At 39.9% G+C, this 22,093-nt stretch overlaps 1 protein-coding gene across 1 annotated transcript in view; it reads right to left on the reverse strand.

Moving 5' to 3' along the window:
* The window catches only part of LOC139367292 (uncharacterized), a 71,344-nt gene that overhangs the window by 29,008 nt on the left and 20,243 nt on the right, over positions 1-22,093 (reverse strand). Inside the window, exons 4-5 of the mRNA XM_071105517.1 lie at positions 21,025-21,333; positions 20,411-20,521 (exon numbers count right to left, since the gene is read on the reverse strand). Of these exons, the coding sequence (XP_070961618.1) occupies positions 20,411-20,521; positions 21,025-21,333 (420 nt within the window). The remainder of the gene's footprint in view (positions 1-20,410; positions 20,522-21,024; positions 21,334-22,093) is intronic.

A 22,093-nucleotide genomic window follows, 5' to 3' on the forward strand; every position in this document is an offset into this window, starting at 1 on the left:
CACATTTAGCCTCCACGCATAGAAACCGCTGATTGGCGCCTTTGCAACATCTACATTAAGATATTTGAATAAATCTATTTGATAATATACACCATCACAATAAATCCATTATTTCTTTTAGGCAGCTCTAAAGAAACATTATGACATGAAGAAAATGTATTTCAGAAGAACAGAACATGACTTGGCCTACTATACAGTGGGGCAAAAAAGTATTTAGTCAGACACCAATTGTGCAAGTTCTCCCACTTAAAAATATGAGAGAGGCCTGTAATTTTCATCATAGGTTCACTTCAACTATGACAGACAAAACGAGAAAAAATGAATCCAGAAAATCACATTGTAGGATTTTTAATGAATTTATTTGCAAATTATGGTGGTAAACAAGTATTTGGTCACCTACAAACAAGCAAGATTTCTGGCTCTCACAGACATGTAATTTCTTCTTTAAGAGGCTCCTCTGTCCTCCACTCGTTACCTGTATTAATGGCACCTGTTTGAACTTGTTATCAGTATAAAAGACCACAACCTCAAACAGTCACACTCCAAACTCCACTATGGCCAAGAAAAAAGAGCTGTCAAAGGACACCAGAAACAAAATTGTAGACCTGCACCAGGCTGGGAAGACTGAATCTGCAATAGGTAAGCAGCTTGGTTTGAAGAAATCAACTGTGGGAGAAATTATTAGGAAATGGAAGACATACAAGACCACTGATAATCTCCCTCGATCTGGGGTTCCATGCAAGATCTCACCCCGTGGGGTCAAAATGATCACAAGAACGGTGAGCAAAAATCCCAGAACCACACGGGGGGACCTAGTGAATGACCTGCAGAGAGCTGGGACCAAAGTAACAAAGCCTACCATCAGTAACACACTACGCCGCCAGGGACTCAAATCCTGCAGTGCCAGACATGTCCCCCTGCTTAAGCCAGTACATGTCCAGGCCCATCTGAAGTTTGCTAGAGAGCATTTGGATGATACAGAAGAAGATTGGGAGAATGTCATATGGTCAGATGAAACCAAAATATTACTTTTTGGTAAAAACTCAACTCGTCGTGTTTGGAGGACAAAGAATGCTGAGTTGCATCAAAAGAACACCATACCTACTGTCAGCATGAGGGTGGAAACATCATGCTTTGGGGCTGTTTTTCTGCAAAGGGACCAGGACGACTGATCCGTGTAAATGAAAGAATGAATGGGGCCATGTATCGTGAGATTTTGAGTGAAAACCTCCTTCCATCAGCAAGGGCATTGAAGATTAAACGTGGCTGGGTCTTTCAGCATGACAATGATCCCAAACACACCGCCCGGGCAACGAAGGAGTGGCTTCGTAAGAAGCATTTCAAGGTCCTGGAGTGGCCTAGCCAGTCTCCAGATCTCAACCCCATAGAAAATCTTTGGAGGGAGTTGAAAGCCCGTGTTTAGCAGCAACAGCCCCAAAACATCACTGCTCTAGAGGAGATCTGCATGGAGGAATGGGCCAAAATACCAGCAACAGTGTGTAAAAACCTTGTGAAGACTTACAGAAAACGTTTGACCTCTGTCATTGCCAACAAAGGGTATATAACAAAGTATTGAGATAAACTTTTGTTATTGACCAAATACTTATTTTCCACCATAATTTGCAAATAAATTCATAAAAAATCATCCTACAATGTGATTTTCTGGATTCATTTTTTCTCGTTTTGTCTGTCATAGTTGAAGTGTACCTATGATGAAAATTACAGGCCTCTCTCATCTTTTTAAGTGGGAGAACTTGCACAATTGGTGGCTGACTAAATACTTTTTTGCCCCACTGTATGTTACCTGGCTGTGTGCCATGCCATAGGCTGGAGGTTTGTTCATTTTTTTTTTTTGAGTTTATTTTTATTTTTACAGGGACAGTGCACATTAATCAACGTTTCAGTAAAAGTGCCGGTTTTAGCCAGCCGGCTAATTTTCAACCGCAGTCCCTGGGCAGGTTATTAAAAACAATTACAATATAGACAATAGCAGCATAGAACAAGCAAGACATAGCAACATAGGACAAGCAAGACATAGCATACAGAGCAACATAGGACAAGCAAGACGTAGCATACAGACAGAGCAACATAAAACAAAAAGCAGCAAGACAAAATTCATAAAAGCAACAAAGTGTTTCCACACCTCACAAGCTACAGACAACAGACAACATGGAAAGCGGCAACACACAGCTAGGGACCATGTTCACAAATCTGATTGACCTTTAGCCATGTCTTCAAGCATTTTGTGAAAGTGTGATATGTGGTGCAGTTATGTGTGTCTGATGGCAGTGTATTCCAGACATGGGAAGCTCTCACAGAGAATGCACATTTACTAAAGGTGCTTTTCCTTAGGGGAACTATACAGTCACCTCTCATGGCAGACCTTGTGGATCTGCTGCCATATGTCTGGGTTTTCTGTTTAACAAAAATATTGAGTGGAGGGGGAGCCAGGCCATTAAGGATCTTGAATACAAGACATGCGTCGGTGTATTGCACAAGATTTTCCCAACTCAAGAGCTCATGCTTTCTAAGAATGTGACAATGATGATGGCTATTGGGCTTCCTATCAAGCACTTTGAGAGCCTGTTTGTAGACAGACTGAATAGGTTTTAATGTTGTACAGCAAGCTTGGGCCCAACTAGTCAAGCAGTATGTTAAGTGGGGGAGTATCATAGTTTCGAAGTACAGTTTTGCTGCCTCTGTAGTCAAACAATTTCGTATAAATCGGAAATTAGCTAGGTTGAATTTGGTTATTTGAATTACTTTTTTCACATGCTTTTTAAAAGAGAGGTTGGAATCAAGTATGATGCCAAGGTACTTAAAATCGGATACCACCTGGAGCTTCTCCCCTGACACATAGACATCTGGCTCAGTAGCATCTGTTGCCCTCTTTGTGAAGAACATGCAAACAGTTTTTTTCACATTGAGATGCAAACACGAGTCACTGAGCCAATTTGTAACCTGGACCATTACAGTAGTGAGTTCTTGTGCAGCTTGTTGTTTGCTCTTTGCATGCACATATATCACTGTATCATCTGCATACATTTGAACTTCAGACCCAGTACAGACAGAAGGCAGATCATTAATGTACAGGCTGAACAGGAGGGGCCCCAGTATTGACCCTTGGGGCACGCCCACATCATAGCTACGAGTGGGCGACAGCTCATTGCTCACTCTGACACACTGAGTTCTGCCTTCAAGGTATGATTTCATCCATCTCAAGGCATCAGGGGAAAAGTTGAACTTGGACAATTTTGTGATGAGAATCTCATGGTTAACAGTATCAAAAGCCTTCCTTAGGTCCAGAAACACAGCCCCCACAACACCCCCTTTGTCCATCTTGGACTTCACATTTTCCAGAAGAAAGCAGTTGGCCGTTTCTGTGGAGTGTTTCGCTCTGAAGCCAAACTGCATGGAGTGTAATGTGAAGGGGCTGTTGTTGAGGTGGGCAATCAGTTGTTCTGCTACACACTTTTCAACAATCTTTGACACCACAGGTAGTATACTAATGGGCCTGTAGTTACTCACGTCAGCAGGGTCGCCTGATTTAAAGATGGCCGTTATTATGGCCGACTTCCATACCCTTGGAAACACACCGAGACCAATAGATGTGTTGGTGACCTTAGTAATGGGGCCAATGAGTGACTCTTTGTAGTTTTTAAGAAAGGTAGAGTCCATCCCAAACACATCTTTGGCTTTAGAGTTCTTTAGTGAGCTAATCACCTTGTTCACCTTTGACTCAGAAACCTCCCTTATGATGAAGACAGGTTGAGTGTCATTCACTAGCACTGGGCCCAGGAAACAAGTGGAGGGGTTCTGTGTCAGTGCCCTGACAGAGTCAATAAAGTAGGAATTGAAGGCTATTGCTATTTCGACTGCATCCTGTGTTAGATTGTTATTCACCATGATTTCTAGTCTTTTTGCAGTGTTACTATGGTCTTTCCCTGTTAACTTTTTTAGATTCTCCCATATCAATTTAGAATTTCCCTTTGCTTCACCAATTATGTTAATAAAGAAGTTTGCCTTGGCCTGTCTAATTTCTTTCATCACCTTATTTCTCAACATGGTAAACCTACGTCTGTCATGCTCTAATTTAGATTTTAGGGCTATTTTTAGAGCATAATCTCGTTCTTTCATCAATTTCCAGATTTCTCCATTTAGCCAAGGAAGAGTGCTCTTTTGGCCAGGTTTGGATTTGATTTTCTTTAGGAAGCCATTTATTGTAGTCTGGATTGTGGATAGAAAAACCTGACTATCAGCTTCCACGTCTGTATAGGACAAGAGATCATTCCAGTTTATTCCCTTAATTGCTTTTTCAAAATAGTTTAATTCACTCTTAGGTATTCTGAGTTGATCCGGCTTTCTAACAGTAGAGAGGTTAAACCTGCTCTTAGACAGCTTTCTGGCTATAAGTGTCAGATTATGATCAGACAGCCCAGTAACCATATTGAATGATTTAGTCACTCTCTCTGGTTTATTACTGAACACCAAATCAATCTGTGTTTTAGAGAAACAAGTCACCCTGGTTGGCCCTTTAACTAGCTGTGTAAGGTCAAAGGTATTAGTGATTCGTTTGAGGGTTTTCCTACAACACTTGTCTTCATAATTAATGTTAAAATCTCCCATTAAGATGACCTCTTTCCCAAAATCACATTCCCTAAGCATGGTATTAAACTGATCAAAAAACACACTTTAGCAGACACGACATGCTTATAAGTCAGGTGTCATTATTTTATATTGTATGATTTTATAGTAAGAAGAATATAATTTAACTTAGCTGAAAAAAATAGAAAGGATATTTTCCCCATTCCAGAGCGAGAGTGCACATATGAAGTGCCTATGTTGAGCGTAAAAGTGATCATTTGAAACAGGTTCTAGATGTTAGTTTGAGTTATTTGGCTACTTTAGTTGTGAAGGATTTAAACCATAAAATGCCTTAGAAATCAAAAGATACAGTATATGGGCTGCATGATGCGACTATAGGCTATTGATGATTTGAGAAGTCGCAAAAAAAGCTTATGCTCTGTTCCTTGCCTTAGGCTGCACAGCTGTTCTCTCTTCAAGAGATCATATCTCGTCTTTACTAATATGTCAAATTAGTTTCGATTTAGAATAGCCCATTAAATGGGCTGGAACAGATGCAAGAGAAAAAAGGTATGTCATCCATATGCACTTGAATACAGAATGGAGGCCACTTTCCCGCCCATGCTTTTCACTCATGTCAGGTAGGCTACTCTGGTTATTTCGCTAAGCGACAGGTCATATTTTGCCCAAACTCTGTAGGCTATTCCATGGTCTCTCAAACCTATTCCTGCAGCTACCCATTGCTTAATTAGGGAATCCAAGTGAAATCTGTTTGGGAACATCGCTAGTAACAACGAAACATTTAATTAAACTGTTAACTGTCTCTCGCTGGAGAACGAAATTAAGGAGAGAGGGGAGGGGATGGAAATGCACAGTGGTGAGATATTCTGTTGCTAAAGTTAACTGTCAGCCTATTAATCATGAAAATATTTAGAAAAATGCCCCATTACTAGGCTATTCAAAATCAAATACAAATGCACAATAATTATAGGCCTGTGTATGCCTACGCTCTAAAATGCATATGGGTCTTTTGCATTAATCATCACCTTAGAAAGCACTGTCCATTTTGTTGTGTTAGTCCTTGTGGATGTTGTTTCAAAGCCTACTTTTTCCACTCCATTTCAACCTGTTGTTGAACTTCTTACTTCAAATGTATCAATCACAGTGAGGTCAGTTTTAAAAGCACATAGTGTTTTGATGATAAGTGTTTGACGTGATTTTCAATTTCATTTGCATAGATATCAGAGTGCTTAGAGGGACAATAGAGCCCAGAGTACCAGTCTATTAGTGACCTGATAATCATTAACGAGTTGAGTACTGCTAAAACATGTTCAGAGTGCATAAGAGGAGATTACTGTAACTCTACCGTCATGTACAATTTTACGGTGGTCATGACTCTTACAATTTTACGGTGTTAATATGGTCACTGCAACAGGATAGAGTGAGCGGTCAGTTATACACAATAGCGAACCAATCTTTAATTAAAGTGACGCTGAGCCTCGAACCCAATGAGCCATGGCTTCCCTTAGAAGAAAAGACAAAGAACAACTTGCAGATGCAAATGAAAGCAACACACAGATAAAGGATATCCAGGAAAGCATAGCTAAAATGCTGTCAATGCTCACCAAAACAAACAAATTGTTACAATCTGTAAAAAACAAGATTTGCTCGAAAAGAAAGTAGTCTATTGTGTCAGATATGCATATACAGGGTGGGCGTGTGGACGAACAAGATAACAAAAATTGGCCTTCTGGAAACAAAAGGTACAAACAAACAAACTTTAGAAGATGAACTGATCAAGACATAATAATATGAAAATATTGTGCATACCCGAAGGCGAAGAAACAGAGAATGGAGTACACAAGCACCGATGAAGCCCAGAACAGGCTGCAGGAAACCTTGCAAGTTGAGAGAGAGCCTAGTACACTGAGGAGAGGTAAAAGTGGGAAAAAAAACTGATAAGAACACTAGGCTACATACAGTGATGCCCAAAACCAGCTTATCGTTAATTGAGACCATATTCCTTCCCTCTCCCCCTAATACAATCTAAACTATATTGTCCCCAAGTAACTGTTCTTCTCTAGGATGTAACGATAGAATTAGCCAATGCCAATGAGATATACACAGACACTGAAAATACAGTATAAGAGGAAATATAGCATGTAAGTCATTCATTGTCAATAATTGATTGATGTACAGTTGAAGTCAGAAGTTTACATACACTTAGGTTGGAGTCATTAAAACTCGTGTTTCAACCACGCCACAAATTTCTTGTTAACAAACTATAGTTTTGGCAAGTCGGTTAGGACATCTACTTTGTGCATGACACAAGTAATTTTTCCAACAATTATTTACAGACAGATTATTTCACTTTGTATTCACTATCACAATTCCAGTGGGTCTGAAGTTTACATACACTAAGTTGACTGTGCCTTTAAACGGCTTGGAAAATTCCAGAAAAAGATGTCATGGCTTTAGAGAATTCTGATAAGCTAAATGACATCCTTTGAGTCAATTGGAGGTGTACCTGTAGATGTATTTCAAGGCCTACCTTCAAACTTGCTTGACATCATGGGAAAATCAAAAGAAATCAGCCAAGACCTCAGAAAAATAATTGTAGACCTCCACAAGTCTGGTTCATCCTTGGGAGCAATTTCCAAATGCCTGAAGGCACCACCACGTTCATCGGTACAAACAATAGTACGCAAGAATAAACACCATGGGACCACACAGCCGTCATAATGCTCAGGAAGGAGACGCGTTCTGTCTCCTAGAAATGAACGTACTTTGGTGCGAAAAGTGCAAATCCATGCCAGAACAACAGCAAAGGACCTTGTGAAGATGCTGGAGGAAAAGGTACAAAAGTATCTATATCCACAGTAAAATGAGTCCTATATCAACATAACCTGAAAGGCCGCTCAGCAAGGAAGAAGCCACTGCTCCAAAACCGGCATAAAAAAGCCAGACTACGAATTGCAACTGCTCATGGGGACAAAGATCGTACTTTTTGGAGAAATGTCCTCTGGTCTGATGAAACAAAAATAGAAGTGTTTGGCCATAATGACCATCGTTATGTTTGGAGGAAAAAGGGGGAGGCTTGCAAGCCGAAGAACACCATCCCAACCGTGAAGCACGGGAGTGGCAGCATCATGTTGTGGGGGTGCTTTGCTGCAGGAGGGCCTGGTGCACTTCTCAAAATAGATGGCATCATGAGGTAGGAACATTATGTGGATATATTGAAAGGTCTCAAGACATCCGTCAGGAAGTTAAAGCTTGGTCGCAAATTGTTCTTCCAAATGGCCAATGACCCCAAGCATACTTCCAAAGTTGTGGCAAAATGGCTAAAGGACAACAAAGTCAAGGTTTTGGAGTGGCCATCACAAAGCCCTGATCTCAATCCTATAGAAATTGTTTGGGCAGAACTGAAAAAGCCTGAAAAAGCAAGGAGGCCTACAAATCGGACTCAATTATACCAGCTCTGCCAGGAGGAATGGGCCAAAATTCACCCAATGTAAGGGAGTGTGTAACTGGCGGCAGGGAAGTCAGGCGCAGGACAGCAAAACAGGGTAATCAACGGAGCAGTTTTATTCAGAAAACCACCGGAATCCAGAAAAACAAACAAATGGGTACTAAACCCGTCGCGCACCAGAGAAAATGTGCACTTACAATAAACGACCGCCGCCCGAACAAGGAGAGGACTGGACTTCGGAGGAAGTCGTGACACCCAACTTATTGTGGGAAGCTTGTGGAAGGCTACCCAAAACATTTGACCCGAGTTAAATTTAAAGGCAATGCTTCCAAATAGTAATTGAGTGTATGTAATCTTCTGACCCACTGGGAATGTGATGAAAAATAAATGCTGAAATAAAAAAAAATCTCTAGTATTAATCTGACATTTCACATTCTTAAAATAAAGTGGTGATCCTAACTGACCTAAAACAGGGAATTTTTACTTGGATTATATGTCAGGATTTATGAAAAACTGAGTTTAAATGCATTTGGCAAAGGTGTATGTAGAATTCAGAATTTAATTGTACATGTTGTGTGTGTGTGTATGCCTCTGCATACAAATGGGAGAGTGAAGGAGGGCGAATATGAATATGTGTAGGAGGGCGAGAGAGAATGGGTGTGCAGAGGCATAGGGTATATGTTGTGTGTGAATGAAGGAGAATGGATGAGTAAGTAGATGTGTAGAGGGTCGTAAGTAAATTTGTTTGAGAAGATGGGAGGCAGGAAAAACTTGGCCTAGATGGGTAAGGAGGGGAGATGGTAATAAGCTTGGCTTGGGGGGGCAAGTGTGGGTAAGGATGGAAGGGTGGGAAGAGCTTGGATTGGGGAGGGGGGAGGGGGGGGCAAGGGGGAGTAAAGATTGGTGGGGATGAGCTCGGCTTGGACGGGGTAAGGGGGGGAGAACAGGAAGGGGGTGTTGGAGAGCAATAGATTTGGTTTGGAAGAGAGAGAAGGAAGGACTTGATTATACTACACTGTAATTGTATTTATTTTGTTCATGACTAAAATGAATAAGAGTTCTGGACAGATTAGGAAAGGATATCGAATCATTATTATTCCGTGTTTGTCTTTACAACTAAGAGTTAATAATGGAGGTTATTCATGAGAATGGAGAGTGGCTATATCTGTTTGTCGGACAAGAATCATCTAATAATGATAAAATATAAATAAAATATTTTTATCTGGACACTTTCTGTATTTGATATTTCTACTATGCAAGTAAACACTTCACTGTACCGTTTACATCTTCTGTATACTGTGCATTTGACAAATAAACAGATTTTATTTCATATATATATATATATATATATATATATATATATATATATATATATATATATATATATATATATATATATATATATATAGCTAGTGTTTACCACATGGCCTCACATGTGAATCCTTAACGAGATGGGTGTGAGCGATGCTGAGTGGGTGTAGACAAAGAAGAGCTCTCCAGTAGGTGTATTGAAACATTCAAGGGCCATTTTCTCAAAAGTTGGGTTACAAGTTTATCAACTTTCAAAGCAGAATTTCTTTCCAATTGTTCCTCAACTGCAGTGTATGATATACAATTTTCTAGCTCTGAGTCTCTACTTTTATCCAATGCAAAAAAACACAATTTCAAATGTTGCTACATAAGACCGAATCGAGGTGGTCAGTCCAAGCTAAAAAGCCCTAAAAAGGCATGGCGCCTCAAGTACAAAGACATAAAATATGTCTTCTCAGCCCACATGCTCTATTTATGTAATGTTTACAATAACTATGTTTTTATTCTATTATCCTCCCATTTTTGGAATGCCGACCACGCTCATATGTCATGTCTGCTAAAATGTTGTACTTGGTTTTTCAATGATAGACGGAACAGATAAGGTTAACTTTGATTTGATACAAGACCAACAAAATCCAATTTATCACAGGGAATGTGCACGGGCTCCACGATGAAAAAAGAAAGCATATGGGTCTCAAACACTTAAAGATATTCTCAGTAGATGTGGTTCTCTTGCAAGAATTACATTTATAAAATGCAGAAAATGAACATTCAAAGAGGAGCTGGGTTGGAGAGACCTATGATGCCACCTACTGCTGTATCAGCAGAGGTGTAGGCATCCTGATAAAGAAGACTATACAATTTTGCCTTATATCCCAGCACATTGACCAAGAAGGACGTTTTTGAATGTTGAATTTTACCTTAAAATGGTGAAAATAGACATTGTTCTCATTGAATATCCGACCCGGGGCAAATCTAAGCTATATTAGATCAAATCCAGATAGGAAATATTATTTTAGCAGGTGACCTAAATTATACATTTGATTAGATTGACAGACGTAATAATAAAAAAGGTACATTGTGGGAGCCTCCAAAGAGGCTGAAAAATGTAATTTCTACAAATAATTTACAGGACCCCTGGAGATTATTATCCCATTACAGTCAAAGCCCTGTTTAAACCTGGCCGTACTAAGCTATATGAAACTGTTTTAAGAAGGTCATTCCAAGGATAATTTTGCTTTACTGCTATTATCCTATACAAAACGCATTGAATAACAGATTCACTACATGGAAGATCAGATAGTCCCCCCCCCCTAAAGGAAGTTTGTTCTGATGAGTCTGTCCTATATCTGAGAGATATCTGAGAGATATAAGAAAGATGTATTTAACCCCTAAATACCCCTTCATGTATTTAACCCCTTATTTTTGGCACTAAACGGTCTTTACTTCCATAAATTTTCTCAACTGCTACCTAGGAACCTTCAGACGAATCCTGTGAGGCCTGTGGGCATCTTAGACCAAAACAACTGATGTGTTTGTGAGAGCCTCACCTTTCCACTAACATATTAGTGTGTCACCCAAACGGCTTGAATGATACAGCCAGAAGTTGGCAGATCGGCTGTACCAACTTCAGACAGTCCCAAGACTTTGTGGGGGTCGTAGAGCAAAATGGAGAGCATCATTGTGTTCGGTCAGACTGTTCGGACACCACAGACAATTTTGTGAGAAGATCGAATTCGGGATGTCTCACGGTCTGACAAATATCGCTCTAGCTCTGTCACCTTTCATGGCAGATGCAGAAGTGCGACATCGGCGGATGCAGTGGATTGAGACGCAGATGTCTCTAGCTTAAACTGACAGATTTTTACAAGGAATTGTGTATTACGCTAATTAGATTTCCACGAGGTGTGGATATACCAACTTTAGGGCATTCATTTCCAAATATACAATGGGTGGGTCTAATCCTGAATGCTGATTGGTTAAAACCGCATTCCAGACGGTCTATTACACAAGTCACCACCGGATAAATCTATGACGTTAAAATTCCTATTTACTTTGTTCCATCTGACTGTGCAATCCACTGTCTCATCAGCCTAGCCAAGCAATTTATAAACTTGATCTCCACTATTAAAAGCATCTAGACATGATCTCATTTCTTTTAGACTAACATTTTGCTTTTAAAAGCATAGATTTGTATAAACCTTGCTGTCTGTCTCTCTGACATTTACAAAATTGTTTCAATATTCAAATTCGTTCTCCAGCTGTCCCATACTGTGGTAATGAACATGTCGGGAGTCGGGACGAAACAGACAGGCAGCCAGCGTTTCTTAACCAGTCGAAATCATGAATCAGCTGGCATCATTTTTATGGATATTTACAAAGAAATGTCAATTGATTTTTAATTACGAAACAAAGTGCAGCTAGTTTGCCGTCTTTCAGCTTCAGTTTGAAGTGATTGTGTTAGCTGTGTTGTTGGATAGCTACTCTGAACAACAGTGTCCTGACAAGCGAGCACATTTTCTATGCCAGGCGATGTCATGCCTCATTAGCTCATTGTTATGGATGTATCCAATTAAATGTCACTAGATAACTACTTAAACAAATGCAAATGCAGTTACTTTGTTGTTATTCTGGCTGCAATATTTGATGTGACTGTAAATTAGCCGTAGCTGGCTAGCTAACAAGCAAGGGATAAGAATGTTGTCAGCCAGAATGGCAATGGAACATTTAGAATGAACAACTGGGTCGGGTTCATAGATACAGAACAAAAAGACTGAACGACTGGGTCGCTTCTCCAGCAACCGAACCGATAGAACGAACGACCAGCCGGCTTGGGTAGCAACCCTAGATTTGTATCGGGACTATATCTTGTGGAATTATTAAATAGTTTGAATAAATTAAAAATAAAGTTTTTATTGAAAATGTCAATCATTATTTGAATATTTAGGTGACCCGTTGTATAAAAGTGATGAAGCTGATGTTTGGAGGATATATTGGCACGGTTTGCCAGCCCTCAAGTTCGCCTCGTGCCTAACAACACCCATGCCAATAAATCCTCCAAAAATTGTCTTCTCAGACATTATCACTTAATTACAAAATACTATTCCTTTATTTCTCAAAGTAAGAAAAGCTATTGAAGAATTGACTACATTTATATTTCCAAAAATGCACTAAACAATTTACTAGATAAAAAAATGTATCATATAGTGATCGGATCATTCTCCAGTATCATATTTAATTACAGCAATAGAACATACACTTAGCGACTGAGTTTGGAGAATGAACAGAACGCATCTTCTGGACCCGAAATGTATTAAATACATTTAAAAAAAAATCTACACTTTTACCATTACAAATGTAGACATGGAGAACAGAGAAAAGCAGACCCCCGATATAATTTGGGAAGCTAAGGCATATATTAGGGGGATTACAATCTCATGCTCTGCAAAAATTTAATCTGATTTAGAAATTAAAATGAAAGAAAAATAAATCACTATCTTAAATAAAGTCCATAAAAAATCTTTACCCAATAAGTAATATTAGATACTGTTAAAACATTCACGCGGAGAAAAGCACCAGGAATGGATGGCTTTCCCATATAATTCTATTCAACATTTTGGGACAAAGTAGCCCCCCTATTTACACAAATGACAACACGTCACTCAATTGACTAATTCCCAGTTCCATGTATGAAACAGTAATTTCAGTTATATTTAAAACAAGAAAATCTGGAGAGTGCCTTACTGTATAACTGGAGAGTGCCTTCTTGTATAAATGCCCTAAAGAAAAAAAATGCTTTAGAAAGGGGCACAAGGCTGGAATGTCCCCTATCCCCCCTCATTGAATCACTTGCAGAAGAATTAGACAGGATCCAAACGTGACAGTATTGGTAAACATTAATTAAAATAAACCTTTTTTTTACCCCTTTTTCGTGATATCCAAATTGGTAGTCTTGTCCCATCGCTGCAACTCCCGAACGGACTCAGGAGAGTCCTCCGAAACACAACTTCTTGACACAAAGCCCGCTTAACCCAGAAGCCTGCCGCACCAATGTGTCAAAGGAAACACTGTACACCTGCCAACCGTGTCAGCATGCATTGCACCCGGCCCGCCACAGGAGTCGCTAGTGTGCAATGGTACAGGAGCATCCCTGCCGGCCAAACCCTCCCCTAACTTGGATGACGCTGGGCCAATTGTGCGCCGCCTCATGGGTCTCCCAGTCGCGGCCGGCTGCAACAGAGCCTGGACTCGAACCAGGATCTCAGCTAGACCACTGTGCCACTCGAGAGGCCCCTATAAACTAAAGCTGTTTGATGATGATGATGATGATGATGATGATGGTCTTGATATACCTGACCAATATTGAAAACTCAATACCCCCTTTGCTAAAAATAAATAAATCTGAATAAACCAAAAAATCTGGATATAAAATGTAGGTGGAAAAAACTAAATAACTACTTAGGATCTTAATCAGTGACAACAAACAAAATATATAAAGATGATTGTACTCCATTAGTCAAAAATATGAAAGCAGATCTAATTAAATAGAATACATCTTCCAATAAATCTTACAGGTATAATAAACTTCTTTTAGAACAGCATGGCAACCAAAGTTTTTGTATTTATTTTCAGTAATACCAATTACCCCACCGAAAAAGTATACTCCAAAAAAGTCTACTCCGTCATAACAGAGTTCGTGTGGGCAAATAAAATTTGAAGAATAAAAAGGAACATTTTACATCTCCCTAAGTCTGAGGGTGGTTTTAACCTTGGAATTGGATCAACTCGCTACCCAAGGCTTTTACTTGCGACATATATAAAATGCACTAAAGAGGAGCAATGGTTACATATTTTAGACATGCATGCTCATCCCCAGAATATTTTTACATGTCTATTTTCAAAGGATTAAGCTAAGAACATTAACAACTTCATAGGTAAGAACGGTATAACAATATGGAATCAAATAAAACATATTTGACAAAAACCAATATGTCTTCCTAAAAACACCTTATAAAACAATCCACTTTTCAGAATTCACCAATAAATTGGTGCACATGGAAACTAAAGGCATAGAAACTGTAAATGACTTGGTAATAGGAAATACCTTTATTTCCAAGACAGTATTAAAAAGTAATTTTGGACTGACCAATGTAGATGGTTTAAAATACATACAACTTAAATGTTACATATACTGTAACTACATTTCATTTTGAAATCATTCAGACATCAGTGCAACCTTGAGGGAATACTATTTGAGTCAGAATAGGATGTTCATATGATAGGGAAGATATATAACACCTTGCATAGATCATATCCAAGAATGTATGATACAAGAGACAAAATTCAGAAATTATACAGCACAACAGCAGAGTCATGTCTTAAGTGTAAAACTAATAATGACTAATTAACCAATGCTTTCAAGGAATACTTCAACGTCCAGAAATTGTGGGCGGAGTAAGAAAGTTGGCTGTCAGAAGTATTACAATGTAAACGTACTTTTAATCCATCGGTCTGCATATTTCAAGACGTGGCACAGTGGCGTGTAGTGAGATACCCGATGGGTTGGACAATCCTCTTCTCATAACTTATCTTTAAAAAAGCGTATACTAAAGATTTGGAAATCAATAAATCTGCCATCATTAACACAATGGAAAAATAAAATAGGTTATTATTTAAATATTGAAAGTGTGTAGGCTACTTAGAGAAACAAAAAATGGTGCAGTTTCAGGCCATGTGGCGGAAAATGATGCGGGCGCTGGAGATGGGCTGTGTGTTAGTGGGTCTGAGCAGGTTTGATGTAGTTGATGTTGTCATTTGTATGTGTATGTATTGTACTGTTTATAAAAGATCAAATCAAATCGTAATTTTTACATTTTTATTGTGTAATTTCGAACTTTATCCGTAGCGTTATATTCCATTTTGTTGCGACTTGAGCAATAGCTCTCCCTTATTCTACAGGTAACTGCCAAAATAAAGGAAAAGCATATTGAAAGCATGGGGCGCTTATACACATTAAGAATCTATACACGTCTAGAATCTATGCCAAGGCGCATTGATGCTGTTCTGGCAGCTCATTTTGGGTTAACGCCTATTAAGACACTTTATGTTGGTGTTTCCTTTATTTTGGCAGTTACCTGTAGTAGCAGGCTACACGGAGAATGGAACAGCTGTATTGAGGAAATGGCTCTAGTTGCACAAAAGGGAATATGACATTGCGGATAAAGTTCGGAATGACACAATTTCATGTGTACAACTACAGACCTGCATCACTATGATGAGAGCTTTGCTTTTTCTAAAAGGACGTATTTGTTCATGTTTTTAAGGGCACCCATACTACACAATTAGGATGAGGAGTTGATTTGCAGTTTGGGGTAAGCTTCTCAAAATCAAGTGAAGTCACCAAAACAATGTGTCTGAACCTTTCTATAACATGCCATTTACATCCAAAATAGAGATTTCATTGTAAAACTTATCCTTCAAGGTCAACAGCATTATGAACTACCCAGCACCAGGACATGTTAGCTAAAAATCTGGTTGCCTCTGGCAGGAGGCTGAAACTTGGCCGCAAGTATATCTTTTAGCAAGACAATAACCCCAAGCACACATCCAAATCCACAAAGAAATGCCATAATTGACCACAAAATAAACATTTTTCAATGGCCATCTCTGCCTCTGGACTTAAAGCCCATTGTGGTTTGAATTGGAGAGGGCAGCCCATAAGTACAGAAAAAATATATCAAGGATCTGGAAATATTCTGTATGGAGGAATGGTCTAAGACCCCTCCCAAGTGTTCTCCAATCTCATAAAACATTTTAGAGAAAGGCTCAATGCTGTTAACCTCGCAAGGTGAGGTATTGAAAACAGGGGTGCCAATAATTTCCATTGAACATGCTTTTTAGTCCAGGACTAGTCTTAATCTGTTTCCGGGAAACCGACTCTATATGTAGCACCAGTCCATCTCAAATGACAGAAGTTTTGAACTTCAATTTGCTATTTATGGCCTGTAGGCCTCATTGACCAGAGCTCATACAACTCGTTTTTGAGTTGCATAAAGTATGGATTATTTTGACTATAACAAATACTCAGATTAAACACATTGTGCTATTTATCACAGACTACTTTGTGTCAAAGTTAAACGAGGACATTTGTTTCGAAATAGTGGCAGGATTTTATGTAATCAACCCGGGATATGGCGTATCTCGTTGGCTCTGGGGTCATCCAGATAACATTTCAGCCGACCTCTCCTCTCAGGTGGGGATGAAGACCAGGACAAATTCCCATTTTGGACCGGGATGTAACAAAAACCTCAACAGGGCCCTCTTTCTCATCACTAAATTGTTTCACATCGGATGTCTCTTGGTCTGGATCATATTCTTTGTCGTCATCAACTACTGACACTTCCTCCTCTAATGCATCTTCACTGTCAGTTTCCTGGCCTCTCTCCTCCTCACCAGTGTCGTGATCAAAGATATGATCAAGAGCCTCACATACAGTATATCATTTGGTCATTGTGCTGCCACAGAATTAATTGTTTGCAAGGCCTCAAAAAAGCTTTATATACCAGAGCTGAGAGAAAAGTTCTATATATTACTGAAACAATGTTGTGATTGTTTGTGAGAATGTCAACAGGTGTAGTTCTAATGGGGGAAAGATTACAGTTGAAGTCAGAAGTTTACATACACCTAAGCCAAATAGATTTAAACTCAGTTTCCCAATTCCTGACATTTAATCCTAATAAAAATTCCCTGTCTTTGGTCAGGTAGGATCACCACTTTATTTTAATAATGTGAAATGTCAGAATAATAGTAGAGAGAATGATTTATTTCAGATTTTATTTCTTTCATCACATTCCCAGTGGGTCAGAAGATTACATACACTCATTTAGTATTTGGTAGCATTGCCGTTAAATTGTTTAACTTGGCGCAAACGTTTCAGGTAGCCTTCCACAACCTTCCCACAATAAGCTGGGTGAATTTTGGCCCATTCTTCCTGACAGAGCTGGTGTAACTGAGTCAGGTTTGTAAGCCTCTTTGCTTGCACACGCTTTTTCAGTTCTGCCCACAAATTTGTATAGGATTAAGGTCAGGGCTTTGTGATGGCAATTCCAATACCTTGACTTGGTTGTCCTTAAGCCATTTTGCCACAACTTTGGAAGTATGCTTGGGGTCATTGTGAAATTGGAAGATCCATTTGCGACCAAGCTTTAACTTCCTGACTGATGACTTGAGATGTTGCTGCAATATATCCACATAATGTTCCTTCCTCATGAAGCCATCTATTTTGTGAAGTGCACCAGTCCCTCCTGCAGCAAAACACCCCAACAACATGATGCGGCCACTCCTGTGCTTCACGGTTGGGATGGTGATCTTCTGCTTGCAAGCCTCCCTCTTTTTCCTCCAAACATAACGATGGTCATTATGGCCAAACAGTTGTATTTTTGTTTCATCAGACCAGAGGACATTTCTCCAAAAAGTACGATCTTTGTCCCCATGATCAGTTGCAAGCCGCAGTCTGGCTTTTTTATGCCGGTTTTGGAGCCGTGGCTTCTTCCTTGCTGAGTGGCCTTTCAGGTTATGTCGATATAGGACTCGTTTTACTGTGGATACAGATACTTTTGTACCTGTTTCCTCCAGCATCTTCCCAATGTAATTTGCTGTTCTGGGATTGATTTGCACTTTTGTACCAAAGTACGTTCATCTCTAGGAGACAGAACTCATCTCCTTCTTGAGCGGTATGACGGCTGCGTGATCCCATGGTGTTTATACTTGCGTACTATTGTTTGAACAGATGAACATGGTACCTTCAGGCATTTGGAACTTGCTCCCAAGGATAAACCAGACATGTAAAATTTTTCTGAAGTCTTTGCTGATTTCTTTTGATTTTCCCATGATGTCAAGCAAAGAGGCACCGAGTTTGAAGGTAGGCCTTGAAATACATCCACAGGTACACCTCCAATTGACTCAAAGGATGTCAATTAGCCTATCAGAAGCTTCTAAATCCATGACATCGTTTTCTGGAATTTTCCAAGCTGTTTAAAAGGCACAGTCAACTTAGTGTATCTAACCTTCTGACCCACTGGAATTGTGATACAGTGAATTATAAGTGAAATAATGTGTGTAAACATTATTTGTGGAAAAATTACTTGTGTCATGCACAAAGTAGATGTCCTAACCGACTTGCCAAAACTATAGTTTGTTAACAAGAAATTTGTGGAACAGTTGAAAAACAAGTTTTAATGACTCCAACCGAAGTGTATGTAAACTTCCAACTTCAACTGTGTATTGGCAACCCCAAGAAGGGGAGTGAGGTGTGTGTGTGCGTGCGTTCAAACACATATGCATGTGGGGGTCTGGGAGAGGAAGTGTGTCCATTTGATGAATGGGCATGTGTCTGAACTAAATTTTATACCCAAATTGTAGTCTCACCCATTCATTTCTAATGACCGGTCATTTTTGACCGGGACCACCAGAGGTGTACAAAAGTTAAATAAAACACACAAAATGTAATGAATGTACTTATTTTCCACCATAATTTGCAAATAAATTCATAAAAAATCCTACAATGTGATTTTCTGGATTTTTTCTCTCATTTTGTCGGTCTTGGTTGTTTATCTATGATGAAAATTACAGGCCTCTCATCTTTTTAAGTGGGAGAACTTTCATAATTGGTGGCCGACTAAATACTTTTTTGCCCCACTGTAGCAAGTAAAACACTGGAATGGTAGATTTGCAGTGGATGAATATGCAAAGTAGGGGTGCAAAGTAGCAAAATAAATAAAGACAGTAGGGGGAGAGGTAGTTGTTTGGGCAAAATTATAGATGGGCTATGTACAGGTGCAGTAATCTGTGAGCTGCTCTGACAGCTGGTGCTTAAAGCTAGTGAGGGAGATAAGTGTTTCCAGTTGCAGAGATTTTTGTAGTTCGTTCCAGTCATTCATTGGCAGCAGAGAACTGGGAGGAGAGGCAGACAAAGGAAGAATAGGTTTTGGGGGTGACCAGAGAGATATACCTGCTGGAGCGCGTGCTACAGGTGGGTGCTGCTATGGTGACCAGCGAGCTGAGATAAGGGGGGACTTTACCTAGCAGCGTCTTGTAGATGACCTGGAGCCAGTGGGTTTGGCGACGAGTATGAAGCGAGGGCCAGCCAATGAGAGCGTACAGGTCGCAGTGATGGGTAGTATATGGGGCTTTGGTGACAGAACGGGTGGCACTGTGATAGACTGCATCCAATTTATTGAGTAGGGTATTGGAGGCTATTTTGTAAATGACATCGCCGAAGTCGAGGATCGGTAGGATGGTCAGTTTTACAAGGGTATGTTTGGCAGTATGAGTGAAGGATGCTTTGTTGCGAAATAGGAAGCCAATTCTAGATTTAACTTTGGATTGGAGATGTTTGATGTGAGTCTGGAAGGAGAGTTTAGAGGTGGATCAGAGACTCACCAGCAGCAAGAGCGACATCATTGATGTATGTACACAGAAGAGAGTTGGTCCAAGAATTGAACCGTGATGCTCCAGATACTCTTCAAGTTTAAAGAAGGCCAGTTTCATTGCTTCTTTAATCAGGACAGTTTTCAGCTGTGCTAACATAATTGCAAAAGGGTTTTCTAATTATCAATTAGCTTTTTAAAATTATAAACTTAGATTAGCTAACACTGCCTGCCATTATAACACAGGAGTAATGGTTGCTGATAATGGGCCTCTGTAGATATTCAATTTCCAGCTTCAATAGTCATTTACAACAATAACATATTATTTCTGATCAATTTGATGTTATTTTAATGGACAACATTTTTTGCATTTCTTTAAAAAACAAGAATTTCTAACTGACAACAAACTTTTGAACGGCGGTATATGTTGCACCAACCAATCTATATACTGTGTATACTACTTTCATTAAGATAGCATTAGCAGGTATTACAGTACACAGTGCATGAACACATCATTGATTATATACTGTATTTATATTCAGATACATATGGAAATATATGAATATTTAAATATGATGTACATTATTAATAAAGTGAAATAATATTCTGTTTTACTCACCATCCCGCCTTCTCCAGGAGAAGCCAAAGCAGAGCAGAAAGACCAGCACCAGAGAGATGCACATCAGAGCCACAGATGCCTTGGCAGACTTGGTCAGCGCAGTTTGTGTCTCTGGGAGAGGAGATACACAAGGGAGGAGGGTAGAATATGTTTGAATATGTTTGAGGCCAGGCCATGAATAGAATATATACTTTATTGTCCTTTTGGTAAGGACATACATTTGTTCTCTGCCTTTTCTCCAACCTCAGACACACACACACACACACACGTTGAGAGGCACAGGGTCAACCGTCTTACAGCGGCCCTGGATGGAGAGCTAGTTTTGGGGTTAAGTGCCTAGCTCAAGGGAACAACAGCATTGTTAGTAATGATTTACACCAGAAGCCCTCCAGTGGCCAGTTCAGTCCACGCTTTAAGTAATCCTTTTGGTTACTGGTCCATCTCTCTAACCTCTTACCACCCTCTGCTGTTTCTAAGAGCAGGTTATGGTGGAAACCCAGCTAAGAATTTGATCAAACCCAATGTTGGGATTTCTTGAATTTGTGAACATTCTCTCTGTCCCCTTCCGCTCTTCTCTCTCTTTCTCCCTATCCCCTCCCCCCTCTCTTTCTTACCTATGATGGGGTCGATGTCGGCCAGGGCTGCGGAGGTGACCACAGGTTCAGTGACGCTGGGCAGATGGACGACACACTCTACCTCCCCGGCTACCTCCCTCTGCTCGGGGCTCAGGGTGTAGTAGCGCCTGGTTCTGAAGGTGCCGTCCGGGCCCGACTCGCTCAGCAGAGGTGCGGGGAGCTCCGTGCCATTCTGTAGCCAGGAAACGGAGACATCCTCTGGATAGAAGCCCTCGATGTCGCAGGAGAGGGTGAGTGGGGAGTCGCGGGAGGGCAAAGGCATTGCGGAGAGGGTGACAGTCGGGAGGTCTGGGGAGGAAAGAGAAATTATACACTACCGTTCAAAAGTTTGGGGTCACTTAGAAATGTTTTTAAAATGACATCAAATTGATCAGAAATACAGTGTAGACATTGTTAATGTTGTAAATGACTATTGAAGCTGGAAAGGGAAGATTTTTCTATGGAATATCTACATAGGCGTACAGAGGCCCATTATTAGCAACAATCACTCCTGTGTTCCAATGGTACGCTGTGTTAGCTCATCCAAGTTGATCATTTTAAAAGGCTAATTGATCATTAGAAAACCCTTTTGCAATTATGTTAGCACAGCTGAAAACGGTTGTCCTGATTAGGGAAGCAATAAAACTGGCCTTCTTTAGACTAGTTGAGTATCTGGAGGATCAGCATTTCTGGGTTTGATTACAGGCTCAAATGGCCAAAAACAAATAACTTTCTTCTGAAACTTGTCAGTCTATTCTTGTTCTGTATTTGTTTGTGAAGAATCAACAACAAGTGGGACACAATCATGAAGTGGAACGACATTTATTGGATATTTCAAACTTTTTTAACAAATCAAAAACTGAAAGATTGGGCGTGCAAAATTATTCAGCCCCTTTACTTTCAGTGCAGCAAACTCTCTCCAGAAGTTCATTGAGGATCTCTGAATGATCCAATGTTGACCTAAATAACTAATGATGATAAATACAATCCACCTGCGTGTAATCAAGTCTCGGTATAAATGCACCTGCACTGTGATAGTCTCAGAGGTCCGTTAAAAGTGCAGAGAGCA

This window comes from Oncorhynchus clarkii, chromosome 16, assembly GCF_045791955.1.
Source record: "Oncorhynchus clarkii lewisi isolate Uvic-CL-2024 chromosome 16, UVic_Ocla_1.0, whole genome shotgun sequence".
In the NCBI taxonomy this organism is placed as follows: domain Eukaryota; kingdom Metazoa; phylum Chordata; class Actinopteri; order Salmoniformes; family Salmonidae; genus Oncorhynchus; species Oncorhynchus clarkii.